General features: G+C 46.8%; 2 protein-coding genes across 10 annotated transcripts; one reads left to right on the top strand and one right to left on the bottom strand.

Annotated features, from left to right (window-relative positions):
* Positions 1 to 573: 573 nt before the first annotated feature.
* On the bottom strand, positions 574 to 11,686 carry LOC310745945 (uncharacterized protein). Of its 3 annotated transcripts, none has more exons than XR_014540451.1 (4): positions 11,178 to 11,686; positions 8,659 to 8,795; positions 3,596 to 7,301; positions 574 to 1,109 (listed from the first exon to the last, which is right to left on the bottom strand). XR_014540451.1 is itself a non-coding variant. In XM_083579282.1 (4 exons), the coding sequence occupies exons 2-3, from the start codon at positions 8,753 to 8,755 to the stop codon at positions 3,649 to 3,651; spliced, it is 3,750 nt and encodes a 1,249-aa protein (XP_083435408.1). In that variant the 5' UTR covers positions 8,756 to 8,795; positions 11,178 to 11,686; the 3' UTR covers positions 574 to 1,109; positions 3,629 to 3,648. The 3 variants fall into 3 exon arrangements, 1 of the variants encoding a protein (XP_083435408.1); XM_083579282.1 differs by having other exon boundaries at positions 3,629 to 7,301; XR_014540452.1 differs by lacking the exons at positions 3,596 to 7,301; positions 11,178 to 11,686 and having other exon boundaries at positions 8,659 to 9,338.
* Positions 6,905 to 26,111, top strand: LOC310746052 (uncharacterized protein). 7 transcript variants are annotated; one of them, XM_083579699.1, is made up of 7 exons: positions 6,905 to 7,002; positions 12,698 to 12,809; positions 17,606 to 18,081; positions 18,272 to 18,353; positions 21,297 to 21,379; positions 22,087 to 22,213; positions 22,752 to 26,111. In XM_083579699.1, exons 3-7 carry the CDS (start codon positions 17,674 to 17,676, stop codon positions 23,867 to 23,869), a joined length of 1,818 nt encoding a protein of 605 aa, XP_083435825.1. In that variant the 5' UTR covers positions 6,905 to 7,002; positions 12,698 to 12,809; positions 17,606 to 17,673; the 3' UTR covers positions 23,870 to 26,111. The 7 variants fall into 7 exon arrangements, with proteins under 7 accessions (XP_083435825.1, XP_083435822.1, XP_083435823.1 ...); XM_083579696.1 differs by lacking the exon at positions 6,905 to 7,002 and adding an exon at positions 10,015 to 10,134; XM_083579697.1 differs by lacking the exon at positions 6,905 to 7,002 and adding an exon at positions 12,274 to 12,578.
* The last annotated feature ends 584 nt before the right edge of the window (positions 26,112 to 26,695 follow it).

Raw genomic sequence — 26,695 nt, 5'->3', positions numbered from 1 at the left:
CCAGCGGCGCAGCGGCAGCAGGAGGCCCCATTAGCTAAAGTGGTGCTTCAGGTTAAGAACAGTTTCAGGTTAAGAACGGACCTCCGGAACGAATTAAGTACTTAACCCAAGGTAACACTGTACTCTGTGGGGCACTGCAAAATGTTGCAAAACGACTGTAAAACTTTGGCACTGGTTTAGAGGGGATCCCAGATTTTGGAGTTCATAGCTGAGCCATTGCCATGATTAAACAATTTAAACGGCAAGTTCGCAAGGTAAGAACTGGAGTATTGCTTGTTTATAATATGTGTGTTCTGTATGTGTGTGTCCAGAGGACAACATTCATGTTTACATCACATTAATACACAAAAAGGACATTGTGGCATACAATGAGCTATGAAAATGAAGTCCTGTTTATACTGAAAATGAAATACCTGCACCAAATGAAGGAAATGGTGAAGCTGACATACAAAGCACTTTGTATTGTTCCAAAAGTTGGGCACCACCCCCACTCTCTGCAGGATTCCAGGGCTTCCCAGGACTCACCCTGCGTCTGTGTTCCTTTGGAGAATTGAGACACGGCGGAGACTGTCATAGCTTTAAAAAATATGCTTTATTCACCTATTTACACCTTCAGTTTGCATGGAGGGAGTCCAGATCTTACATCACGGTCATTTCAAGAGGGGCTTGTCCCTCAGAGCAGTGCAGCCCTGGAATCCAAGGCATCTCTCCCAGCCAGCCTGCAGCCAGCCTGCCCAAGATGGAGCCCAGTCTTTTTTCTCCCCCTTCTTCTTCCCAGGACCCCTTGGTAAAATCTCTTCCTGTCACTTCGAACCCACACTCCATCACCATGACAACCTCTGTCTGCTCAGACCCAGGCTCTCAGATGGGCCATCAACTCCTTTTGCCATGTTAATGCCTTTGCTCATTAACAGCTCTAGCTTCCAATCTGGGGCTAGAATCTCACCCAATAGTCTCCATACAATGGTTTGGAAGAGGGGTGGTGAAGTCTTAAAAGTCCCAGTTCAGTCCCACTGCCTTCACTCTTGCAAGTTCATTGTTACAAGAAAAAGAAAAAGAGTTTGGAGGCTTGTTCAGCTTGTTTTATCATTCAGTACCTTGCCCAGTCCCTAGAGAGATAAAAAGAGAGAGAGTTTATATATTGATGTTTTCCATCATTTCATAGTCAATCGCCACCCTATCTTTACTTGCCTTCAATTTGCTCTTCAAAATACTTAACACAGTATTTTGCCATCTGTCCCCCATCCTCTCCCAATAAATCAAATCCCATACACGTATTTTAAAAAGTTTGTTTGCTGACACAAACACCCCTGGAGCCAACCTTCTAACCTTTGGCAGCAACAATCCCCTCTTGAGGGGCTAACTGGTGAAAAGAGCAAAGAGAGAGAAACAGAAAGTAGCTACAGTATTTGGTTTCTCAATGCAAGTAAATGGGAGTACCAAAGATTCAAATTTCTGAATCTTGATCTCAAAACAATTTGGTTCTCAATCAGTGCAGTCCAAATTGTGGCCTGGTCTGAACTGCCAAATTGGGTGTTGAACTGGATTTGGGGTGGGGTGGGGCTTGAAGAGCCCTAAACACTGATTGAGAAGCATTTTATTTACAGCAACAGAAAAATGGAGAACCTGTTGCAGTACTTGTTAAAAATGGTTTCACAATCCCCCATGTACACACCCACAACATGATGTGAATAACACTCAAGAGGACCTGAACTCACTGCTGATAGCCAAGAGTCCGTCTGCAACAATATACATTAATAATAATAATAATAATAATAATAATAATAATTTTTATTTATACCCCGCCCTCCCCAGCCAAGGCCGGGCTCAGAGCGGCTTACAAGCAATAATAAAAACAAGTTTAATGATTACAACTTGAAAACAAAATTAAAATACAGCATTAAAATATTGAAACATTAAAATATTAAAATGTAGCCTCATCGCAGGAGGAGAAGGAAAAGAAAAAAGAAAGAGAGGGAGGGAATCAAATTGGCTCCAAGCCAAAGGCCAGGCGTCTTACAGGCCCTGCGGAAAGAAATCAGATCCTGCAGGGCCCTGGTCTCATGAGGCAGAGCGTTCCACCAGACCGGAGCCAGAGTTGAAAAGGCCCTGGCTCTGGTTGAAGCCAATCTAACTTCCTTAGGGCCCGGGACCACTAGGGTGTTGCTATTTACGGACCTTGAGGCTCTCCGTGGGGTATACCGGGAAAGGTGGTCCTGTAGGTACGAGGGTCCTAGGCCGTGAAGGGCTTTAAAGGTCAAAAGCAGCACCTTAAATCTGACCCTGTACTCCACCGGGAGCCAGTGCAGCTTGAAAAGCACTGGGTGAATATGCTCCCACGGCAGAGACCTCGTGAGGAGCCTCGCTGCAGCATTCTGCACCCGCTGGAGTTTCTGGGACAGCTTCAAGGGCAGCCCCGCGTAGAGCGAATTGCAGTAGTCAAGCCTGGAGATGACCGTCGCATGGATCACTGTGGCCAGGTCGGGGCGGGAAAGGTAAGGAACCAACTGCTTGATGCGGCGAAGGTGGAAAAATGTCGCCTTGGCTGTTGCTGTAACCTGCGCCTCCACGGAAAGGGAGGCGTCAAGGATTACACCCAAACTCTTAACGGAAGGCAATGGCACTAATTGGGCCCCGGCAAGAGAAGGGAGTTGGTCCCTCATCCCCATGCCATCCCGACCCAGCCATAGGACCTCTGTCTTCGAAGGATTTAGTTTCAATCGGCTCCCACGAAACCATCCAGCCACAGCTTCCAAGCATCTGGTCAGTGTGTTCGGGGCCAAGTCGGTGTGGCCATCCATCAGCAGATAGAGCTGAGTGTCATCAGCATATTGGTTTTAAAATTAATATTTTAACGCATAAAAAAATTGTCCAGTAGCACCTTAGAGACCAACTAAGTTTGTTCTTGGTATAAGGTTTCATGTGCATGCATACTTCTTCAGATACACTGAAACGGAAGTCACCAGACTATTATATATAGTGGGAGGGTGGGGTGGGGTTTTTCTCAGGAGGGTAGTAGGAGATGGGTGATTGACTCAATGGGTATGGTAAACCTGTTAACGATTGCAATTAGTCCTACAGGAAAAAGCAATGGATAGTATGCAGATGATTAGCATATATAATGAGACAGGAATCCAATACAGTGGTACCTTGGTTTGCAACCGCTTTGGATTACAACCATGTCAAACCTGGAAGTGTGTGTCTCTTTTTTGGATTACAACCAATTTTTTTTGGATTACAACCAATTTTGGGGGGAAGGCCCCATTGGCGAAAGTGTGCCTTGGGTTACAACCTGTTTTTATTTACAACCGGACCTCTGGAACAGATTATGGTTGTAAACCAAGGTACTACTGTATCTCTGTTAAGACCAGGTCTCTACACGGTTTTCAGTTTAGTGATACTGAAAACTATGGAGAGACCTGGTCTTAATAGAGATATTGGATTCCTGTCTCATGCATACTATCCCTTGCTTTTTTCGTGTGCATGCACACGAAAGCTTATAGCAAGAACAAACTTAGTTGGTCTCTAAGGCACTACTGCACAATTTTAATTTTTTTATATGTTTCGACTGCGTCAGACCAACACGGCTACCTACCTGAATCTAGAACCATTAATATTTTATTTATACCTGTCCCGGTGCAATGTGCATCAAAAGCAAACAAACTTCCTAAATCTGGCCTGCAGGGCAGAATGCCTTTCCATTTCACTGTCTTTGTACAGATCCTCCTCCTCCAGCAGCAGAGGCTCCTTGCTTGCAATGTTTTCTCTTAGCTCAGCCGATTCCCTCACTTCCTTCAGCAACTGGATTCTCTCCTGGCATCCGGGCTCCAAATCCTGCTCTTCTGAAATGATGAGCAGGTCAATGTATTCTTGGGTGGAGAGCAGGTTGGGCTTCAGCCCAATCTGATGCAAGCGTTGGAGGCTTTGAGATGATTTCTGGATGAGGTCTTCTAAGGCTTGCTTAGCCTCTTTGTATTCCTGGTTGAGATTTCCAAGCACCTTCTCTGGAGTCATCGCCTCTCCAGAGGCGTCTTCATACTTTTGCTTCAACTCATCATAGGACTTAATCTCTTTTGTTACTTTATATTCAAACAGGTATTTCTGATTGAAGTGCATGTTCCACACGCAGCGGCCGGGACAGACATTGCATTTTCCCGTATTTGCATTGATAGCTACACAACGGCGCTTGCCCTCATCTCTCCGGATCGGGCAAGGATAATGGCAGGTGTAGTGACAGTTCATGCAGTTGGTTGTGAATCTTCCAGCGGCAGAGATGTCTTCCTTCCCTGGCACAGATTTTTCTACTTCAAACTCAAAGTTTATGTTGGCTGCCATCTCAAACTTGTGTTCATCCAGAGCTTGTCTCGTCTTCCTCAACTCTTCCAGCTTTCCAAGGGCAGCTCTGATTTGGGGCTGCAACCCTTCTGTGATGGCTTCTAGCTCCTTCCGTTCCCTGAGCACTTCCTTCGTCAGAGTTAAACTTTCACTGTCTAGTAAGCTTAACGTGTCAAAAAATGTCTGCATGCTTGCAGTGCTCATTTTCCAGAACTTGTTGTTAGGATTTAGATTCCCTTCATTCTCTTCAGAATTGTTGGCAAAGAGAGCTGAATTGTTGAATTTGAAGTGAACTGGGCTACCACTGGAATCTTTAATGCATGGCACATCCTCCTTCTTCATGGCTTCCAAAACAGGAAGAGAATGTCCGTCTGCAAAGGTGATCAGGATCTGGATGTTGTTCCTTATATCTTTCCCAAAAATGGAGAGCACAGAGTCAAAGACGTATTTCTGGGCACGAGTTAAGGCAGCACTGGAGGCCTGAAGTACAATACAGATGACATCGACATGATCCGTTCCTCCTGGGGTGGAGAAAAACTCCTGGATCTGCTTTGTTATCCGTTTGTACTGCTTCCCACCTCCCATGTCTCCAAATCCTGGAGTGTCAATGAAAGTGAGAGAATAAGGGACTTCAAAACCCTTTTGGTGGTGCACTACGTAGGCAGTCACTTCTGAGGACTGACTTTCAGCCTGAGTGAGTTTGAATCGGAAATCATCTTCCCATTGCACACCCAGGATATGATTGATCATGGCATTGACGAGAGTGGTTTTCCCTGACCCTGTTGCCCCCATCATCACGATTACTTTGTTGGGGACCTGCATGTTCTCTTTTCCTAGCTGATACGTTTGGACGGGGGCCGATCGATCTGAGGTGGCCTCCAGGGGAAGTACATACACGGATGGTTGCCCATCTTCCACCAGGGTGCTTTCCTGGAGGTATTTTCGAGCTAGTATATTTGCCCCTTCTTCTTCTTCTTCCATTGCTGTGGAAATCTCAGTCTCTTCACTGGGCTCACTCTCAGCCCCATCAAAACATACAGCGGAGACTCTGAGTCTGTAGGTTCTGTGAGGCTTCAGCCCATCCAGCTGGCAGGACTCTGTTCTTGCCCCTGTTCTTTTTTCATTCCATCTGTCCTTATCGCCCACCAGCCCCCTGTACTCCACTTTGTACTCCTTTATATCAGCTCCAGTGACCTTTGGGCTCTCCCAGGCAAGACTGATTTTGGAAGACTCTACAGTTCTCTCTCTCGGTTTCCCAGGAGGGCTGGTAGGAAGTGTCTTTACAGATCTACTCAAATCACTAGTCTCACTAAGTCCTGGTTTGCTCCTAGCAGTGTATCGAAACTGGTATTCTGTGTTTGCGCTCAACCCTCTCACTTGGAATGTCTCCTGACTGTCCTCAGTATTCACAATCTTCCAATTTTCTTCTCCTGCAATCTTGTACTCTACTTGATAGCGAGAGATTGAAGCTCTCCCATACTCAGCTGGTTGAAATGTCAGCTGCACATGGTCATGTCCAGTTCGGCCAACCAGGGGAGGGAGAGGTTTTGAGGGCAGCTCAAAGTTGCTGTTGACCATCTCCCCATCTTCATAGAGGTAAATGGAAGCACCTGGGTTGTCCTGATCTGGGACAGAAGCCACAAGGAACCGGGTCTTCCCATTGGATTCATTGACTTGGGCAAAATCCATAATAGATTTGGCAGCTTTCCGAGCTTTTCGGGTTCTCTCTTTTTGCTCAAACCAGGCCTTCCAAAGCTCTGTCTGTCCTCTTGTTGGTTTCTGAAGCCATTGTTGTAAGCTGGCTAAAAACGGTTCCTCATCATGTAAAGAATTGAAGGTAAATGTGAGAACAAACTCATTTGCAGGGCTTAGCACTATTTCTTCCAGTTTGTTCTTGGAGGAGATGACTTCCATCCCATGTAGAATATTAAGGTAAGAGTTCACCAAATTAATCTCTCGTTCCTTGGCATCCAGAAACTCGTTGAGTCTTTGGCTGTTGAAGGGAGACTGGTTAATGGAAATGAAGATCTCCACCAGTGCTTGTTCCATTTTACCCCCTCCTCTGATAGAAGGCAGGATTCCTGCCAGGTGTTTCTGGAAAGTCTGCCTGTGTTGCTTGCACAAATCCTTGAATCTCTTGATTTTCATCTTTATTTCCGGGAAGATGTTCGCAATGCGGGTGTTTGTCAAGTCATTGCATCTCATCCTGATTTCATTCAGTTGCTCCATGATGGCTTGACTATCAAAGACCAGGGCCAAGCTGATCTCACGCACCATCTTAGCTGCTTGGGAATCCAGCTTGGTCAGTGGGTACAGCCAAACTGTTACAGGCACAGCCCTCTCCCCGTCCTTCCCCAGCATTGCAGGAAGGATGGCATATGTTTGCATGGCATCTTGGAAAGTCACTGGATTCCTCTCCAGAACAAAATCTCCATGGAATTTGCAGCGGAACTTCTCAGTGTAGTTCCTCTCCTTCTCTGTTGTTTTGAAGGCCAGTTTCCCTTCAGCAGAGACTATAAAGAGCTGGATTGCACCTCGGAGTTCTGCTTCTATCTCTTTTACAGACTCAGAAGAAGAGACTTCTCGGTCAAATACAAAAAAAGCCTGGGCGCCATACAAGATGGCAGTGACAACGTGAGTAGCCATGCCATGCTCAAATACAGATGGGTAAGAGATGTTTTGGATTCCCAAATGGCTCATCGTCAGTTGAGCATATTTAGTGGTAGCTTTGTACTGCAGAGTGACTCTGGTCTGTTGCCCAAACTTTTTGGTGTCTTCAAGGAATTTGCCTGATCCTTGCACTTCAACCAGTCCCCCCAGAAAACTGACTCTGAGTGATGCTGAGGCATTGAGGGCAGAGGTCTTATCTTCAATGGAATCAGAAGCAATGATCTCAATTTCAGTCTTGGGCTGCCTTTGGATACTCAAGTCCTTCCGAAGTGAGTCTGGGTCCCAAAGGGTGACCCCTTGAATGAAGCAGAAAAACAAACACACAAGGCTTTAGTTATGTTCAGATAAATGGACAGCACTGCTGCCTGAAATGCTTAGGATGTATGGGGAAACAACAGGTATTAATTGTGGTAGAATAAAGCCACCATTGTCCATGGTGAGTACACTAATTCTTTGGTCTCAGTTTCACCCCAAGTCAAACAGCTTTGCATCTTTTCTAAAGCATTGTGCAAAGACTTATAAATTGTTTTACTAGAGATGATAGTAGGAGGCATGTGAACCCTGTAGATGATTGTGCTTCCCTGTGGACACCTTCAACTGTCACAATTTTTATTTTATTTTTTGTTTCTCTTCAGCATAGGAAACTCATTTTCTGTGTCCCATGCTGATTTGCTAAAGCCCCCAAGAATGTCCTCTTGGTGAACACCATTTGTGAATTATGTGCCACAGGAATCTATATGCTTTCTGATATTCTCAAAGAATATCACAATTAAGTGCTTTAAGAACTCAAGTGGATGCTATCCTGACCTGATTTGTCACCACAACCTGTCTCATTTCCTCTCAAACTCTCTTCCTGAGTATGTTAGTTCAGGCACTGGGATCGGCCCTCAGTCTTCTGTCATGAAGACAGATGCAAATAATTCATTCAGCTTCTCCTCAATCTCCTTATACTCCATTAGCAGTCCTTTGACTCCCTTGTCATCAAAGTGTCCAACCTCCTCCATAGATGGTTTCCTGCTACAAAGGTATTTAAAGAACTTCCCGTTGCTGGTTTTAATGTTTTTCATAATGTACCGTATTTTTTTGCTCTGTAAGACTTTTTCCCTCCTAAAAAGTAAGGGGAAATGTGTGTGCATCTTATGGAGCGAATGCAGGCTGCACAGCTATCACAGAAACTAGAACAGCAAGAGGGATTGCTGCTTTCACTGCGCAGCGATCCCTCTTGCTGTTCTGGCTTCTGAGATTCAGAATTTTTTTTCTTCTTGTTTTCCTCCTCCAAAAACTAGGCGCGTCTTGTGGTCTGATGCGTCTTATAGAGCGAAAAATACGGTACTCCCCCAATTCTTTTTAAGCATCTCTTAATTTTTGCTTGCATTCCTTTGTCAAAGTTTCTATCCCTTTTTCTTCTATTTTGGATATGAGTTCCATTTTCTGGAGGAAGCTTTCTTGCTTCTAACAGAGTCCATCAGTAATGATACCTTGTTGACAAAGGGCTCACTAACCCAGCCCTGCATCATATAACCAATAATTCTTCCCTATTCTGGAAGAAGCTGAAGTCATCTCCCTTGGAGTCTTTGCGTAAGTGTGTTTCATTCTGAGTGCCATGTTCCATCCCAGACATGGCAACCAAAGTGATCTCCCCATCGGCCTTACCTGGGATGAGGGCATCTTTGCGGCAGTCATACAGCATCCCAAGCTGAAATGGGCGGCCCAACGCTGGTATTTCAACCGCTCCATCTGAAATGGCCATGGCTTTGGTCCAAATCGCTCTCCCTTCTCCCTTTGCCTCCCTGCAAGAAACAAGAGATGTGAAGGAGGCAGGACAGATTTTAATGGATGTGGAGTGTCAGAGGACAAAGGGAGGAACTAGTGATGCCATCGAAAGAAGAATGCCTGCCACACACAAAAAGATAGAACAAATAAACAAACAAGACACTTAAACACACCAGCAATGGCACTGCTTCCAGAAAGGTCAGTCAAATGCTGCTTCAGCTAGAAGTGCTGGGGGAAGTAGCAGACACACCCAGAGCACAGGAGGAGAATCTGAGCATCAGCCGCCTCCTCTTCCTGTCTCCATTGCAGTCCTATGTTGCACTAGAAGAGGGGTTCCCCAACTGTGGTCTGTGGACCACCAGTTGCCCACAAGCTTCATTCAGGGGTCTGCAGCATCTCTGCACCACGTATTTAGATTGGTTTTTAATGGCATTTTTCACTCATTCTATTCGTTGCATTGCAATTTATTGTCCTGCAATTTGAATTCCATTGGATGAAAATTGTAATACAATAAAATGCAACACTAGGTGCTGCTGCCCCTGCTTGCATAGATTGCCAGCTCTGCCAAACCCACACCTTCATACCCTCATTGGTGGACGAAGGTGGGGGTGGGGTAGGCGGGCCACCCTGGGTGCCATTCGAGGTGTGTGTGTGACATTGCAGCTGCCCCCCGGGATGCTCGCCGCTTGCTGCGCACCCCCCCAACGTGTGCCACGTCCCTTTGCAGTGTCATGCCACGCCCCCTGGGACGTGTGCCAGCCACGCCCCCAGATGTATGCCGCTCCCGGTGTCAGAGCAGGTAGCTTCGCCACTGCATACCCTCACCCTGTCACAGCTCCTTCAAACCCCCCCCCCCCAGTTCTTTCAAGTTCCCCATATCCTTGCAGCTCCTTCAACCTCCTCATCCCCTCATAGCTCCTTGGTTTTCCTCCACCAGGGCTTATTCAGTCCTCTGTTGTGGTTTAAAGCCACCTTGTTAAACCCTGCCTTCTCTTTTGCTTTCCTCCCCCACCCTGATTTCATGCAAATCCAGGATTGTGATATATTACTACAAATCCTCCTGTGGGGGCTGTGTGATGACAGCCATACCTTTTTATGTGCGTAGGAAGGGAGGAAATAAAAAATAAAAATAAACGAAGGTTGGGATGGAGAAGGTTCTGAAGCAAGCAGGAGCACCCATAATTCCTCTCTCCCATCTGCTCCCTATCTTTGGAGGAAGCAGGTGCTTGAGAGAGCAATCCTACCTTGATGGATTCCCAGCAAGACCCCACTCTCTCCTGTGTGTGGAAGGAGGCAAATAATGAGATTGACTGAAGGAGGGCGTTGCTGCAGATGGTGTTCCTGTAACCCTCTGAGGTAGCACAATCTTCTAATACAGTTCTGAGGGTTGCGTCTTTGCCCTCATAAGCACAGGCAGCTCCCTCCCTCCTTGCTCCTCCAGGGAAACAATGGGATACGAAGAAAGGGGAATCTAGCACAGCCCCTGCAATGCAAGACTTACAGCTAAATAATCCCTGAGAGGTGGCCCTCCAACCTCTGTTTAAAGACCTCCATTGAAGGACAGGCCACCACCTTCTGAGGCCATAGAGTCAGAGAACTGTAGACTTGGAAAGGACCCCAGGGTTTATCTAGTCCAAAACTACAAGAAAGAAGATTCCACCTAAACATTAGGAAGAACTTCCTGACAGTAAGAGCTGTTCGACAGTGGAATTTGCTGCCAAGGAGTGTGGTGGAGTCTCCTTCTTTGGAGGTCTTTAAGCAGAGGCTTGACAACCATATGTCAGGAGTGTTCTGATGGTGTTTCCTGCTTGGCAGGGGGTTGGACTCGATGGCCCTTGTGGTCTCTTCCAACTCTTCTATGAGATTCTATGATTCTATGATTCTGCAATGCAGGAATCACAGCTAAGGTATCCCTGACAGATGGCCATCAAAAATCTCCACCACTTTCCAAGGTGGTGTGTTGCACTGCCAAACAGCACTTTCTGCCACTAAGTTCTTCCTTAGCTACCCAACCACAGCCAGCCCCTCTTTCTGGGCCAACCCTAAATTCTGGGAGGGTCCTTGCAGCCCCTCCCAAAGCCTGGGACAGCCTTGCGCTGCAGCCTTTATTCATTTGCTCCAAGTATTGTGACCTTTCAAAAGAGCCAGGGAGCATTAGGCGAGGACATTGGCACAAGAGCCCCATCACCAAATCCCCTCTGGTATGCCAGCAGCCATGCAAAAGAAGCGGTTGCAGCGATAACTTCTAATATGAGGTTACCAGACGTCCCCGTTTCCTGGGGACAGCCCCCAGATTTACAAATCAGTCCCCGGACAAAATCCACTGATGTTGAAAAGTGTCCCCGGATTCATTGAAAAAAATCTGGTAACCTTATTCTAATAGTTGAAATGAATCTTACCAGAAACATGGAAATCAGATGAATCTCCCTTGCCTGAGTTGTCTTGAGGGAGCCGTGCAACTTGCCTTTGTCCCGATAAGCACAATTCTGTTTCAGGCCCAGAGGTCACTTCTCCTTTTATCTGTTCAGGGATGCAAGTTTGCTAGTTGACAAAGATCACTCTCAAGGAGAGAAGGAAGTTGAGAGATGGTGGAGAATGTTCCCACTAGTCAGCAGTTCACCCCAAAAAGGCTCTGGAGCATATGAGCCATTGGCCTGATCCGTCAGACTCTTCTCGTGTTCTTATATATTTACAAAGGCTGTTTTGTCAATTTTTGGTTTGTAGGAAAGGTCCCATGCTAGATATATGCACACTACTAAGGAGGGGGGGAGTGGAGATTTGTAGTGAGATCCTGCCCTATACCTTTAGACAGTGCTTTTTCTGGGGGGACGCAGGGGTACGCATACCCCTAAACATTTTGTGAATCTAAGTTTGGCCTCATTGAGGGGCAGTATTTCAATATGAGAGTACCCCTAACCTTTTTTTTAATAGAAAAAAAGCACTGCCTATAGATCTCAGGGTGGTTCACAATGTATTAATAAGAATTTAGAAACAAATGAATAAAATCTAGATATTTAAAAATAATAAATATGTCTCACCATAGTGGGGAGGACTACCATTGTGCCTGCTCTGTCTGCTTTCTGATGGGCAACACCCAGATTATCTCACAACAGGGATATTCCAAAAAAGAGAGAATACAGTGGAACAGGGTTGCGGACGTAATCCGTGACGGAGGCACCTCTGCAACCCGCAGCGTTCGCAAGCTGAAGCACCGTGTCTGTGCAGACACCAGTGCAATTTGGCAGCCATTCCGTTACTTCTGGGTTTCTCACAGTCCGCAACCCGAAAACATGTAACATGAGGTATGACTGTATGAGAAAATGTGAAGGGAGGGAGGGGGAAATGTTGGAAGGCAGTGATTTGGAAGAGAACATTATACGGACAATGGAGAATTAATGGAGACACAGGAAGCTTGACTATTCACTTTAAGTCGTAGTATGTATGGGCCCTTAGATAATCTACTAGGTTGAGCACACATTGCCATTTACTCTACAGGCATAGGTAAAGCCTTGTGGATCAGGCCACTAGCCCATTGAGTCCAGCTTCCTGTTATCACAGTGGCAAACCAGATGTCTGTGGAAAACCCACAAGCGGGATTTGAGAGCAAGAACCCTATCCCTTCCTGGTATTCAGCAGCATTGCAGTTTCCGTCTGTGGGGGCAGCAGAGCATAGCCATCTTGCCTAGAGAGCTCAATGGACTTCTCCTCCATCAATTTATCTAATTCTCTTTCGAAGACGCCTATGTTGATGGCCATCACTGCCTCCTCTGGGAGTGATTCAATATGAAGATGGCTGCTAGGTAAGGACACCGATCACATCCAGAGTTGGGCAAATACTTCCATTTGCAGGAGGAAGATTAGAGCAACGAGGTCGGGGGTCACCTTGCTAAAGGTGTTTCTGCGTCACTCTGGATTGTAGGATGAAGGCTGGATCAGCTCAGGAGAAAGAGGCTACTTGCCATGACATATGGACCTGGTGGACCAGTTCCTGGAACCTCTCAACCTTCCTCGTTGGAATGGATTTTGCAAAGGTATTAATTTTCATTATTGTACGAGTTCTCAGAAAGGGCACATATCTCCTGCAACCAAGTTATTCTGAAACTGAATTTGAAAGAGGTGATGATGGTCACAGATGTTCAGAGGGTCCTCTGTGACATTCCATTTGCCAATCGGATGCAGAACACAAGCAGCAGGGTGTATTGTAGGCCAGAAAGAGATTTAGCTGATACTTCGCTTTCTCTCATTGAGTGAAACCCTGAAAGAGGAAGCTCTGCTTTGTGGGAGTTTCTCCTTTCAGCCTGTCCTTTTGCATGGATTATCCCCTCTGGAGGAGCACCACTGGGGTATCACTGGGATGAATGGCTGAGCCTAGGAGGGAACTGCTTCATGCTTCTTAGGTGGAGGAGTGGCCCAGGTTTCCCTAAAGACCACCCAGGAGGACTCCCCTGCTCAGCGCCTGAGGGCCCCAGTCCTGCCACTCACCACCTGGCCCAAGACAGGGCCTGACAGGCCTATAGGAACTGCTGCTGCTGCTGCTGCTGAACAGAGAGGGCTCCATTTAGTTTTTGTTTAAATTGCTGTTATTTTTTACCTATGTCATTTTAATCTGTGGCATTAGTGCTGTATTCTTAGTTTTAGATTTTGATTTATGTGGAAATTGTTTCCCATTTGGTTGTGTGTTTTTTGATGTGGTTTATTTATTATGACTTTTGTAATTCTGTAAATCTTGTTATGCTGTCAGCCGCCTTGAGCATTGTTTTTTAACTGTGGAAAGGTGGCATACAAAAATGATGATGATGGTGATGATGATAAAGGGGGTGCTTGTGAGACCATATGGAAGGAAACCATTCTTGGAGCCCATAGCTCCAACTCTCAAGCCTTTGCCGAGCGGTGCATGAGGGTGGGTGGGTGGCGGCTGGAGTGGTAACAAGGCTCTCCTGGAGACCTGGCTGCAGGGAGACGGTTGCCAGATCAGAGCCCGAGTGCTGCTGCCAACCCCAAATCCCACTGTTCCTGCCACCCCTGTCCCAACTCAACCTCTCCGAAGTGCAACAAGCAAAATGACCCTGCTTCTGCAACCCCCCCCCCAAAAAACAAACCCCTCACGGATGCTGCTGTTTCTTGGTGGGCAGAATATTTGAAAAAGCAAGGGATGGGCAAAGATGTCATGCGACTTTCACTTTTTTAGGGTTGCCAACTTTCGAAAAGCGAAACTGCTTGCAGCGGCACCAGGCTGGACGTGTCCGGGATATTCCGGACGCGTTGTTCCTGACCTTTCTACACCGCCCTCCGCCCAGGATCACAGGGCCGTTTTCAATATAAAAAACACAGAAACGTGTCACATAGTAACAACAAAAATCATAACGTTATCTCGGGGTGGGAGGGATGTCTCTTTGTCTGCCTCTCCCCGCCTGGACTGAGCTCCCGGCTCTCCTCCCGGGAGGCGGGGGCCGCCCCCTGCCGTGCACGCCGCGGAGTCGGGAGCGCGCCGGGCCCCGCCGCGCATGCGCTCCTCCCGCTCGGCGAGCCCAGCTGCTTCCTCGGAGCTGGAGGGGCCGGGCTGGCGGGAGCGCGCCTGGGGCTGCTGCTGCCGGGGCTCTTCGGGCGGGTGAGTGGCGGGGGCGCGCGGGGGGGGGGGGGAGAAGCGGGCGCGTGGCCCTGCCAGCCCGGGAGAGAGAGAGGACCCGGTGGTTTCCCTCCTATCCTTTGGGCCAGGAGAAGGAGGATGCGCCCTGGGCCTCCCCTGGCCGCGCGCCTGGGCTCCCTCCTGCTCCCAGGCGCGCTCTGCGTGTGCTCAGAGGCTCAGGAACCCCTTTCCCGCAGGGCCCCAGGTGCCCGCCAGGTGTCTTTTGCCTGCAGTCAAAGGCCTCCGCTTTTGGAGAGCGCCGGCTCCAGCTTTGCGCATTCCGCCCGGAGCCTGCCTGTCTCTGTCTCTCTCGTGGTGATGGTGGGGGACCTGGAGCCATTTCCCTGCCCTGGGCAGGGGGGCGGGATGCAGATGTTTCGGGTCCCTGGAGGTGATGCAGCCGGGAGGGGACGCGCCTGGCCGAGGGCGCGGATGCCAACGCCTCCCTTTGCGCGCACGGGGCAGGTTGCCCGCCGAGGAGGCTGCTGCTCGCAGTTGCAGGAACCTGGAGGGGTGCGCCTTGCAGTCCCAGGAAGGCAAGGATCCAGCCTCCTGCTAGCATCCTCTCCCGGAGGAGGAATTCTCCAGGGCTCCTCCTCCTCCAGGGCGGGCTCCTTCCGGGCATTCCCTCCCGCCTCCCTCGGGGAGCTTCCCCGGGGAGGCCCCCCAGAATCGTGGCCCTGGCAGGGAGGAAAGGAGGGAGGTGGGCCAAGCCTAAGCAGGCTCCGGGACAGCCAGCCGGAGAGGGAAGGCCTGCTTCCAGGAGTGCCCAGCAGACAAAGACGGGATCCCGTGTCACATGCAAACAACCACAGTGACACCCGAGGAGGAAAGCGGCAGCAGAGGGAGGGATGGGGAGGAGGCTGGGTGGTCATCTGCCAGGGATGTTTTAGCTGAGATTCCTTCCTGATTTTGGGGATGGGGAGGACTAGGGGGTTCCCCTTCCAATTTTAGGATGCAGTTTCCTGCTCCTTGCAGAGCCCTTTTTGACAGCAAGCAGTTCCTCCTGTTTCTGGCTGGGGGGGACAAGAGGCCCCCCCCAAAATAAAACTTCTCTGGGTGTGTGCAATGCAAGTGGTTCCTCCTGAGCCCCTGCTCCGAAAAGTGAGAGAAGGGTGAGCTTGGTAAGGCCAGCTTGCCAAGGGTTAGAATGAACTGAGCTGGATTCCTAGAGAGGACAGATTAAAGATGGGGGGGGGGAGGTCCTCCAGAGCAAAACCACCTGCCTCCCAAGTCCCCCCAAGGGTGTGCATGGCTGGTCTCTCTCTGCTGTGCAAATTAGTGGCACCTTCTGGGATCTACTGTCTCTTCTGCCTGTGCTGTAGAGGGAAGTGACAGGCAGGTGGGGCTCGTCAACCTGTGAAGGTAGCCCATCTGGAAGAAGGAAAACTGACCGTAAGCCTACGCTGCCTTGCAGGATACAGTGGTGCCTCTGGTTACGTACTTAATTCGTTCCAGAGGTCCATTCTTAACCTGAAACTCTTCTTAACCTGAAGCACCACTTTAGCTAATGGGGCCTCCTGCTGCCACCACACAATTTCTGTTCTCATCCTGAAGCAAAGTTCTTAACCCGAGGTACTATTTCTGGGTTTCACAGTGGAGTCTGTGACCTGAAGCGTCTGTAACCTGAAACATCTTTAACCCGAGGTACTGTAGCCTTATGAGGCTTTGCCCTCGGGTGGGAAAAATATTGCGCCTGGGAAAGGGAAGTGGGAGTCAACAGACACTCAAGGAATAGTTTCGGAGAAAAGGCTTTTATTTCTACCATCCATGAACTGGTAGAAGGAGCAAGTGTGATAAGTCACAAAAAGCATGCACGAAGTTCACAATCATGTGCACAAGCATATATACCCCTTTCCAGTTCCCTCCTCCTTTCTCCTCCTTCTTGAAGAGTCCTGCCCCATGAGTTCCTCTGAGCATGAACAGAAAGCTGTCTTGGGACTCTTGGGCTCTTGGCACCCTTCCCAGGAAAGGGGTTTCAGAGTGTTCAGATATGTTTCAATCTCTTGTTCTGGCATGGTTCCCGGACAGAAAGCAAGTTGCAATGTGGTTCTTTAGCAAGGCCAGAAGGCATCAGAAAGGCCTGAGAAACAATGGACTGTGTTCCCTACCTTTGTTGCAATCTTTTTAGTTACAGCAAGCGGATGTTTCTGATGCTTAGCTAATGCCTTTTAGCTGCTGAGAAAAATCATTTTGAAAAGCTCTGAGAAGCTTTGAGCCTGCTTTGGTGGGGGGTGACTTCGGGCCTAGGTGAGTTCACCTGTCCTTCAGTACCACTGTATATTTGGGAGAAGGAAAGGATAAGGAGTAGACTCTGAACAAATCAGAATCGAGTCCCTAAGACAGTTGGATGGTGCCTTGTTTGTCTCCTTCTGGAAACTCCTGCAGCCAAGCTGGTTCCAAACATTCTGCTCTGCGTTCCTTTGGACCACATCAGGGAGACCGAGAGGAGGGTCTGGGCAGCCTAGGACTGCCGTACATACTGCCCAGGCTTGTCCCCCGTAGAGGATACTTCAGTGCTGCTAACCTAGCAGTTTGACTTCATCCCCAGAGACATGGTCTCTTGAGACAAACAGATGCCAGCAACAATTACCTGTCCTTTGCCCCAAGTCCCCAGGGCAGATTGCAACATTAAAACACAATATTAAAAACAGTTTAAACCACTTACCTTCATGGAAAGAAGGTGGGTCCTAGCTGCTTTTTAGTTCTGTTTTCATCTTAGCCCTCACCTGCACCTCCTTTGGCCTCCCTCACTTGGCCCTCAGGGGGTTGGCCATCAGAACAATAACAGATATCTTTCCACAATAGACTATCTTGAGAACGTTGGAGATGTGAAGTGCTAGAAAATGAGACAGAAGCAGGAAATGAGGGCGGGCGGGAGAGCAGGTCTTGAGGACCCCCAGGGTTAGCTCTCCCACTCTAGCCTAGTGTCCACATTACACAAGGTACAAATAACTCACTTGTCAATCACAGTTCTGAATTCATTCATTGACTGGAAACACTGAAATTGCCTGCACATTTTGCATAGTAACTTCTAGGAAGGCTAGAGGATAGCTTCTCCATTTTCTTCCTTTTGTTAAAGAAGGCTCAGAGTCTTGGCTGTAGTGTCGTGCAGGCCTGGTTCTTAGCAAGACTCGCCCACAATTGCTTATCTTGACAGTATACCAATTCTGTAACAAAAACAATGCATTTGCTTTGTAGGGTTTGGCAGCAACTCTAATTAGCACAGTCAGAACTTGGAGGCTCTTGAAGGCTTCCTGAGAGCACAGATGGATGAGCAAGATTCATCTGGAACTGAAGCAGGAAAACTCAGTGCCTTCAAAATTGGGAGCAGATTCTGGGAAAACTCTGTGCAGAAGATCCTGGGTGAGGAGGACACTCTCTGCTCAAATGTGCAGAGCCAGCAGTTCATGCAGTTGTGCCACCAGGAGACTGAAGGACCCCGAGAGCTTTGCAACCGACTCTACCACCTTGACTGTCAGTGGCTGAAGCCAGAAAGGCACACGAAAGCTGAGATGCTGGACCTGGTGGTCTTGGAGCAGTTCCTGGCTGTTCTTCCACCACAGATGGAGAGCTGGGTGAGGGAATGTGGAGCAGAGACCAGTTCTCAGGCAGTGGCCCTGGCCGAAGGATTCCTCCTGAGTCAGGCAGAGGAGAGGAAGCAGGCAGAGCAGCAGGTGAGAGAGACTTGCCTCCGGATACTACCAAGGGGGTCTGAATATCCCAAAATTCTCTCCTAATGGCTCCCACCTTTTCTTTGAAAGTATCCAAAGAATGATATCAGATACCCCTAAAGTTTTTCCCTCTGCCATTACTTTCCTAATCTTTCTCCTCATTCTCTGCTTTGAATCCTTGTTGCTCTTTCAGGAAAAGGATCTGTTTGCAGAAATGGGCCCGGATTCCTCTGGGGCAGAGAAGACTCAGCTGAACACCAGAGAGTTGACACTGGGTAAGGAGGAAGGAGTTTTTTCTACGTTTGGTCTCATTTTGTGGATTTTAAAATTAACCCATGGGTTCTTTTAATCTTTTTGGGGAAGACACTTGGGGACAAGAGTCCTCAGGAAGGGAGACATTTCCCCCCACAATTAAAATATGAAATAGGTACAAACTTCAAACTGCACTCAGCAGGGGAGACATTTTCTAAGGCCTATTTCATAGAACCATCGAGTTGTAGGGTTGGAAGGTACCCCAAGTATCATCTGGTCCAAACCCCTGCAATGCAGGAATCTCTTCCAAAGCATCCGAAATATGTGTCTGTGTGTGTGTGTGTGTATAGTAGCACCTTAGAAACCAAATAAGTTATTGGTATGAGCTTTCGTGTGCATGCACACTTCTTCAGATACCACACTTCTTCAGATACTGTATCTGAAGAAGTGTGCATGCACACAAAAGCTTATACCAAGAACAAACTTAGTTGGTCTCTAAGGTGCTTCTGGACAATTTTTTTATTTTTTTAAAAAATATATTTCAACTGTGTCAGACCAACACGGCTACCTACCTAATGGTAAAGCATCCATGACAGATGGCCATCCAACCTCTGCTTAAAAACTTCCAAGGAAGGAGAGTCCACCACCTCTCATGGGAGTCTGTTCCACTGCTGAACGGCTCTTACTGTGAGAAAGTTTTTCCAAATGTTTAGTTGGAATCTCCTTTCTTGCAACTTGAAGCCATGGGTTTGAGTCCTACCCTCCACAGCAGGAGAAAACAAGCACACTCCTTCTTCCATGTGACAGCCCTTAAGATATTTGAAGATGGCTCTCAAATCTCTTCTCAGTCTGCTCTTTTCCAGGCTCAACATACCCAGCTCCTTCAACCGTTCCTCATCAGGCTCGGTTTCCAGACCCTTGACCATCTTGGTTTCCCTCCTCTGCACACCTTCCAGTTTGTCAACATCCTTCTTAAATCGTGGTGCCCAGAACTGGACAAAGTATTCCAGGTGTGGTCTGACCAAGGCAGAATAGAGATGGACCATGACCTCCCTTGATCTGGACACTAGACATCTGTTGATGCAGCCTAGAATAGCATTAGCTTTTTTTGCTGCTGCATCACACTGTTAACTCATGTTCAGCTTGTGGTCCACCAAGACCCCCTAGATCCTTTCCACATGTACTGCTAGTAAGCCAGGTGTCCCCCATCCTATATTTGTGCATCTGGTTCTTCCTGCCTAGGTGCAGAACCTTACATTTGTCCCTATTGAAATTCATTTTGTTAGTTAGTTGTGCCCAGTTCTCCAATCATTTTGAATTCTGATTCTGTCTCCTGCGGCATTAGCTACCCCTCCCACTTTGGTGTAATCTGCAAATTTGATTAACATCCCCTCAGTTCCTTCATCCAAGTCATTTATAAAGACATTAAGCAACAACTTGCCCAGGACAAAACCCTGTGGCACCCCACTTGTCACTTTCCCCCAGGATGATGAGGAACCATTAATGAGTCCTCTTTGGGTTCAGCCAGTCAACCAGCTACAAATCCACCTAACAGTTACCTCGTTCAACCCACATTTCACCAGATTCCTTGCGAGAATATCATGGGGGACTTTGTCAAAAGCCTTTCTGAAATCAAGATACACTATGTCCGCAGCATTTCCCTGATCCACCAAGTTTGTAATTCCATAAAAAAGAAATCACATTGGTCTGGCATGACTTATTTTGGAGAAACCCATGCTGGGTCTTAGTAATCACAGCATCCTTTTCTAAATGCTCACAGACCGACGGTTGAATGATCTGTTCTGGACCTTCCCTGTTACCAATGGCAAGCTCACCGGTCAGTAATTACCTGGGGCTTCCTTTCCCCCCCTTTTGAAGATGTGGACAACATTTGCCCACCTCCAGTCTATAGGGACCTCACCTGTTCTCAAAGATAATAGACAAAGGCTCTGAGATTACATCTGCAAGCTCCTTTAGCATCCTTGGGTTCAGCTCATCAGGCCCTTGAGATCTGAATTAATTTAAAGTAGCTAGTTGTTCCCTTACTACCCATTTTCCTATCTGGGCTGCAGCTCCCTCCTTACATCATTTATTCTGTTATGACCAGGTTGGGCATCGCTTTCCTTTTGGGTGAAGACAGAGGCAAAGAAGGTGTTGAGCAGTTCCGCCTCTTCTTTGTCACCCAATAGCATTTCCATCTTCCCCACACAAGAGGACCTACCACTTGCTTGTTCTTCCTTTTACTCCAGACCTAGTCGAAGAAACCTTTTATTATTATTTTTTATCCTTTCTTGCAAGCCTGAGCTCATTCTGAGCTTTAGCCAGCCTGACTTTTCCCTGCAACTGTTGGCTACTTGTGTATACTTCTCCTTTGTGATTTCCCCTTTCTTCCATTTCTTATACATGCCCTTCTTAACTCTCAGCTCATCTAAGCTCCTTATGCAGCCACATCATGCCTCCCACTTTGCTTTCTTGTTGGTATTATCTGCATTTGGGTCTTCAATATTTCTCCTTTTAAAACTTTCATCCAGCTTGGACCCCCTTCTCTTTGAGTATTTCTGACCTTGGGATCACACCCAGTAGCTCCTTCAGCTTTTTGAAATTGGCCTTCTTAAAGTCCAGAGTGCGTGTCCGACTATGCTCATTTTCCCTTGCCTCTGTATCCTGGAACCCAGGAGAACAGGATCACTTTCCGAGCCCTTCCACTTCATCAATCGGTTCCTCGCTATTAGTGAGGACCAGGTCCAAGATAGATGATCCCCTTGTTGGTTCTTCCACCTTCTGAGAAATGAAATTTTCAGTGAGGCAATGGAGGAATTTGTCAGAGCTTACACCCGTGGCAGAGTTTGAGTTCCAGCAGATATCAGGGAAGTTGAAGTCCCCCATGATGACTATTATGGTTAGAGATGCACTGCTTCACCTCTGAGAAAAGCATGCACTAATGTCTTCCCACATACCTTTGTCAGGTGACAGAAGGATCCCAGCAAGACCTCCTCATTCATCTTTTCATTGTGGTGGAGGGGAAACAGTGGCTGTGGAACCAGACCAGGTAGGAAGAAGGAGCATTGTGGGGAAAGCAGCTGAGGAGTGGGGCAGCCAGGGCGCCTTTGGGCCTAAATAAACCTCTGTCCTCCTTTTAGCTTCTGTCAAAACTGCCCTGAACATGCTATTCAAGGTTTATGTGCAGAGAATAATGAACAACTGCCTCAGGTTATCTTAGCCTTCTGAATGTTGCAAGTATTGTTTTTCAATTGTTGTAGTTTTGCTTATATATTTCTCATTGGATGTTAAAATAGGCTTCTAATCAGTTGAGAAGCCATAGAAAACAGTTGCCAGGGTTCACTTAACCAGTTCCATCAGCTGCACAATGGGGCTTTCCCACTGTCTCCTCCCCCTCCCTGTGACCCCCTGTGCTCCTTGAAGTTGGCTTTAGGGCATCTGGGGGTATCCCTCCCCAGAACAGCACATGGGGAGAGGAGAAGAGAGAGGGAATCCTTGTGTCTGGCCAACTGGAATACCTGATTTGAAGAGCACGGTGTGGAGTTCCACCATTTGCACAAAGATTAATACCCATCATAAAAATACACAATAAAAGAATTCCATTAACATGTTACAATCAGCATCCATACTTAACATCTGCAGCCACACAATCCCATTAAAACAGCACAGCAACGAACAGGCAGAAAACAACATAACAATGTGTAGAATATAATATTTATGCTGTATGAGAGCAAGACATTTTTCTTCTTCTTTTAGGGTCTAGTATGCTTTGAAGATATAGCTGTTCATTTCACAGACGAGGAGTGGGCTTTGCTGGATCCTGACCAGAGAGCTCTGCATAAGGAAGTCATGGAGGAGAATGGTGGGATCATGAACTCTCTCAGTAAGGCTCCCTGTTGGATCATGATGTCTGTTTTGAAATTCAGTACATATCTATATGTGATGAACATCCTGTATTTTGATGGAGCTCAACAGGGCCACCTATAGCACCTGCTTTTCTGACACCACCACAGCACATTTAGAATGGAGGGCTATCTACTGTTTGGTCTGCAAATATTCTTCTTCCATTTATTCCTTTTTAAACGATGATAAGGCTGGTCTGAATTGCCTAGGCTTCAGAGTTGTTAGGGGAGTTGAAGAAGCTTCTGTCAGGTTTTTTTTTTGTTTTTGCTTTTGTCTGTTTTTGCTTGAGCAAAGGGATGACTGACCTTGGAAACGGAGCGGATTTCTTGATTGGGCCAAACAAAACCCATCCCAGAAAAGAGCTAGGCTTTTCAAACAAAGGTAGTGAACCCTGTAGTAAGACCTCACATATGATTCCCTTCGATTCTTCCTCTATCACAAGTGTTCATGAGCATTGCTCAGTAGTGGGGGCCTCCATTTCTTCCTGAGGCTCTAATCTGTTTATCTCTTCGTTGCAGGTGGTGATGAATTGGAAATTAAGAACAGAGGAGACCATGACGAACTCCATCCAGTGGAGAATCCGTATGAAGTTTTGGATTCTGGAGAGCAACTGAGTGAGAGCTCCCATTCTACTTCCCATCAAATAAATCCCACTGGGAAGACGCTCTATCAGTGCTTGGAATGTGGAAGCAGCTTCACTCGGAAGGAAAGTCTCACTTCCCATCAAAGAATTCATACAGGGGAGAAACCCTATCAGTGCCAAGAGTGTGGAAAGAGCTTCAGTCGGAACTCCCATCTTACTTCCCATCAAAGAACTCACAGCGGGGAGAAACCATATCAATGCCAAGAGTGTGGAAATAGCTTCACTCGGAAAGAAAGTCTCACTGCCCATCTTAGAATTCATACAGGTGAGAAACCATATCAGTGCTTGGAATGTGGAAAGAGCTTCAGCCGGAAGGAAAATGTCACTTCCCATCAAAGAATTCATACAGGGATGAAACCATATCAATGCCTGGAATGTGGGAAGACCTTCAGTCGGAAGAAAAGTTTCATTTCCCATCAAATAAGTCATACATGGGAGAAACCATATCAGTGCTTCGACTGTGGAAACAGCTTTAATACAAGCACAAACTTTCATAATCATGAAAGTAGTCACCTTGGGGAGAAAACATTTCAGTGCCAAGAATGTGGAAAGTGCTTCACCTGGAAGAAAAGTCTCATTTCCCATCAAAGAATTCATACAGGGGAGAAACCCTATCAGTGCTTGGAGTGCGGAAAGAGCTTCAGTCAGAGTGCCCATCTCACTTCCCATCAAAGATCTCACAGTGGGGAAAAACCCTATCAGTGCTTAGAATGTGGAAAGTACTTTAGCCGGAAGGAAAGTCTCACTTCCCATCAAAGAATTCATACGGGAGAGAAACCCTATCAGTGCTTGGAGTGTGGGAAGAGCTTCAGTCGGAAAGAAAGTCTCACTGCCCATCAAATAATTCATACATCGGAGGAACCATATCAGTGCTTGGAATGTGGGAAGAGCTTTAATATAAGCACAAACTTCTGTCAACATCAGAGAATTCATAGTGGGGAGAAACCATATCAATGGCTGTGTACAAATTTGATTTTAGAAGACTATAATTAGTATGAGAGTAAAGATTGCATTAGTGTATTTCTCATTTGTCAACCCAGCAAAGAAGTGGACTTTGTCTTTTAAAACACCCCGTGCCCAATATTTCTTATTCTATGTACCCAGATCTGTGAGGTGCAAGTCATTGGCAAAGGTTTTGAATGTCCCCTCTGGGGAGAGGGTAAAGAACAATTTGGCAACACTGATGAGGCAGCCCAAAATGCTGAATTTTTTTTGGAAAAGTTGACAAGCAATTCATAGTTTACAAATTTGTGGTGCTCCTGAGCACTGCTTCCATCCTCAGCATGTCCAGGATGGCAGTGGTGTCAGCTTGAAGCTCTTCCTGGTATCTCCTGACCAGACACAGGACAGCTCCCAGAAGAGCCAGAAGTTTCAGGCTTCCCTCTGTGAGAAGGGTAAGTCGAGGACTCCCTTGCTGCTGTCCTCCTCTGATTATTCAAAGTACATTCCGAGGGGATGCAAGGAGCAAATAATTGTTATCCACAAGGAAGAAAAAGTTACGTGTTTATTGCACTCAAAGGTGGTTGGGAGCAACAGCAAGCAAAGTTTATTTTCTTTAGCCAACCCCAGTCCTCATCTGCACACATCCGACGCATGGAAAAAGGCTTAGATTGAACCAAGATTCTAAACAACACAACTCATCCCAGTGGCAGGTGTCTGACGCTTTCCCCCATGCCATGTGGACATATCAACAGATCTTGACGAATTGGAATTTTTCTATCCGTGTCTCACGTATATTCCTTGAGCAGGTGTCACTGTTCTACTTCTCCCCAATGTTAACTGAGACGCAGTCACAATGGAAAAGGTATTTTTGAAACCATGCTGGGCGGCTGTGTCTCGAGTCAAGGCCTTGTGGTGACCCTCTCCACATAAGTCTGGTGCCCCACAGATTATTGGTTCTCACGCTCTTGCTCTTCTTCACAAGAATGGGAAACGATTCTGTCCAATATATAACTTTGTCCATGGGTATTCTGTCTTCCAACCTATCACCTACAGTCCTTCCCCATAGCTGTTCTTGAATGTGACTGTACTGTAACATTAAAATATTGTTCCATGCCACCCCAGTCTCCACAGCAGTGTGAGATTCCAGTGGTCTAGGCACTTGCCCAGATTCTTGTTTCCTTTGGAAATGAGGCACTTCAGAGACTGTGGTTTATTTCATAGACTCATAGAGTTGTAGAGTTGGAAGGGACCCCCTAGAGTAATCTAGTCCATCCCCCTGCAATGCAGGAATCTCAGCTAAAGCATCCGTTTACATTTAACCACTTCCAGTGTCTTTCTTTATTAAGGCTTTGACTACGTTTCCTGTTCATTAAATGTCTCCCAATACCCTTTTCCATCTGTCTGCAAAACAATTCAAGATTAGTCCCAATTGCCCTGTCTAGCCGGTTCTCTTTTCAGGCATACGGTGACCACCATAGAGCCCATAACAATTTATTATTTTCAGTGTTCTGGAACGGACGTTCACTACATGCAGTCCCTAAAAGCAGCTAGTTCTGTACTGTAAAAGGCAGGTAGAGACCTTTTCAGTTTACCTAGGCCATAAACCAAAAAGTAAATGGAATAATCAAAATGAAATTATTGTTTTCTCATATATATATATATATATATATATATATATATATATATATATATACACACACACACACATACACCCACACACCCACACACACCCCTGACCAGAAAACCCGGAACCAATTGCAGTGTGGGATGTATTTACACTGATGAAAGGAAATCTCTCCTTTTCTGGGAAAGGCTCTGACTGGGGAGAAACCTTCCTTACAACTGGCCTTGACCGGCTGTGAACTTGCGGTGTACTAGGTTATAAAGTCCTCAAGCCCTCCTTGTCTCTCCCAAGGATCCTCTGAAGACCATGAAATCCCCAGAGACTCCTGGCAAACCCTGCTCTCAGAGCGAGTTGGCGTTCTTGTCAGGATAGGATCACTTCTTCCCTGAAATTCCTCTCTGCCTCTTGACCTTCACTGTTCCCTTTTGGACTCCTGCTTAAAATATGCTTTTCAGGCAAGCATTTCTGGACGCATAGATGTTGATGTGTTTTAGTCTTGTACTGTTAATGTTTTTACTGTTTTTGATTTTTATTTAGCTGTTTAATTTAAATGATTTGTTTTTAACTGTTTGTAATAGATAATTTTAACATTTCCAGTAAACCGCTGAGATGTTTTTATTACTATCAAGTAGCATATACATTTTATTAAATAAAAATAAATTAATCTCACCCACCATGTTCTTACTATCATGGCTTTCTGCAAAGAAATGGGGCTCGTGACATATATATGGTAATCATGTTGGGCCAGAAAAACCCCCAACTCTCCATCACATTGTGGATGCTGCCTAGACGCGGAGGTGCTTTCTATTCATTTCTTTAAAAAAAATGGAGGTAGGGGTACACTTCAGAATGGGATGGGGCTGCTACAACCTGGATCACATCAGGTGAGTCCACTTATGTAGGGGTACAACTATCCAGAGTGTGGGGGTCAGGTGGGATTGCTATGAGGAATTATGAAATATGGAGCAAGCCATTGCGTCCGCGATGAAAGCATTGCGTTGACTGGGTTTGATTCATTGACAATAATTTCTGATCGAATCCCACAAGCCTCTGCACCTCTGCCATTTGCTTTCTCTACGCCTGACAGGCACATATAAGCATTCTAAACACAGGCCAGTTGCTTCACCAGGCATCCTCAGTACATAAAGATAGTAAGTTACTTTGATGTAGTTTGTTAATCTTTAGATAGATCTTAAGGGCCAGGAAGAGAGTTCACAAGGAGATGGTATATACTGCCATCCTTCCTCTCCTGT

The sequence above is a fragment of the Podarcis filfolensis genome (assembly GCF_964270895.1).
Source record: "Podarcis filfolensis genome assembly, chromosome: 12".
NCBI classification, from domain to species: Eukaryota; Metazoa; Chordata; class Lepidosauria; order Squamata; family Lacertidae; genus Podarcis; species Podarcis filfolensis.
The sequence above is the reverse complement of the archived record's forward strand: the minus strand, read 5'-3'. Positions and strand labels throughout refer to the sequence as shown.

Bases quoted from the DNA above. Each gene is read 5' to 3' on its own strand.
- LOC310745945 (XM_083579282.1), bottom strand. From the start codon at position 8,755: ATGGCCATTTCAGATGGAGCGGTTGAAATACCAGCGTTGGGCCGCCCA. The intron at 7,302-8,658 runs GTAAGGCCGATG...GCTTCATTCAAG, and splicing joins CAAAGATGCCCTCATCCCAG to GGGTCACCCTTTGGGACCCA.
- LOC310746052 (XM_083579699.1), top strand. From the start codon at position 17,674: ATGGATGAGCAAGATTCATCTGGAACTGAAGCAGGAAAACTCAGTGCC. The intron at 18,354-21,296 runs GTAAGGAGGAAG...TACCTTTGTCAG, and splicing joins CACCAGAGAGTTGACACTGG to GTGACAGAAGGATCCCAGCA. The intron at 22,214-22,751 runs GTAAGGCTCCCT...TCTTCGTTGCAG, and splicing joins TGGGATCATGAACTCTCTCA to GTGGTGATGAATTGGAAATT.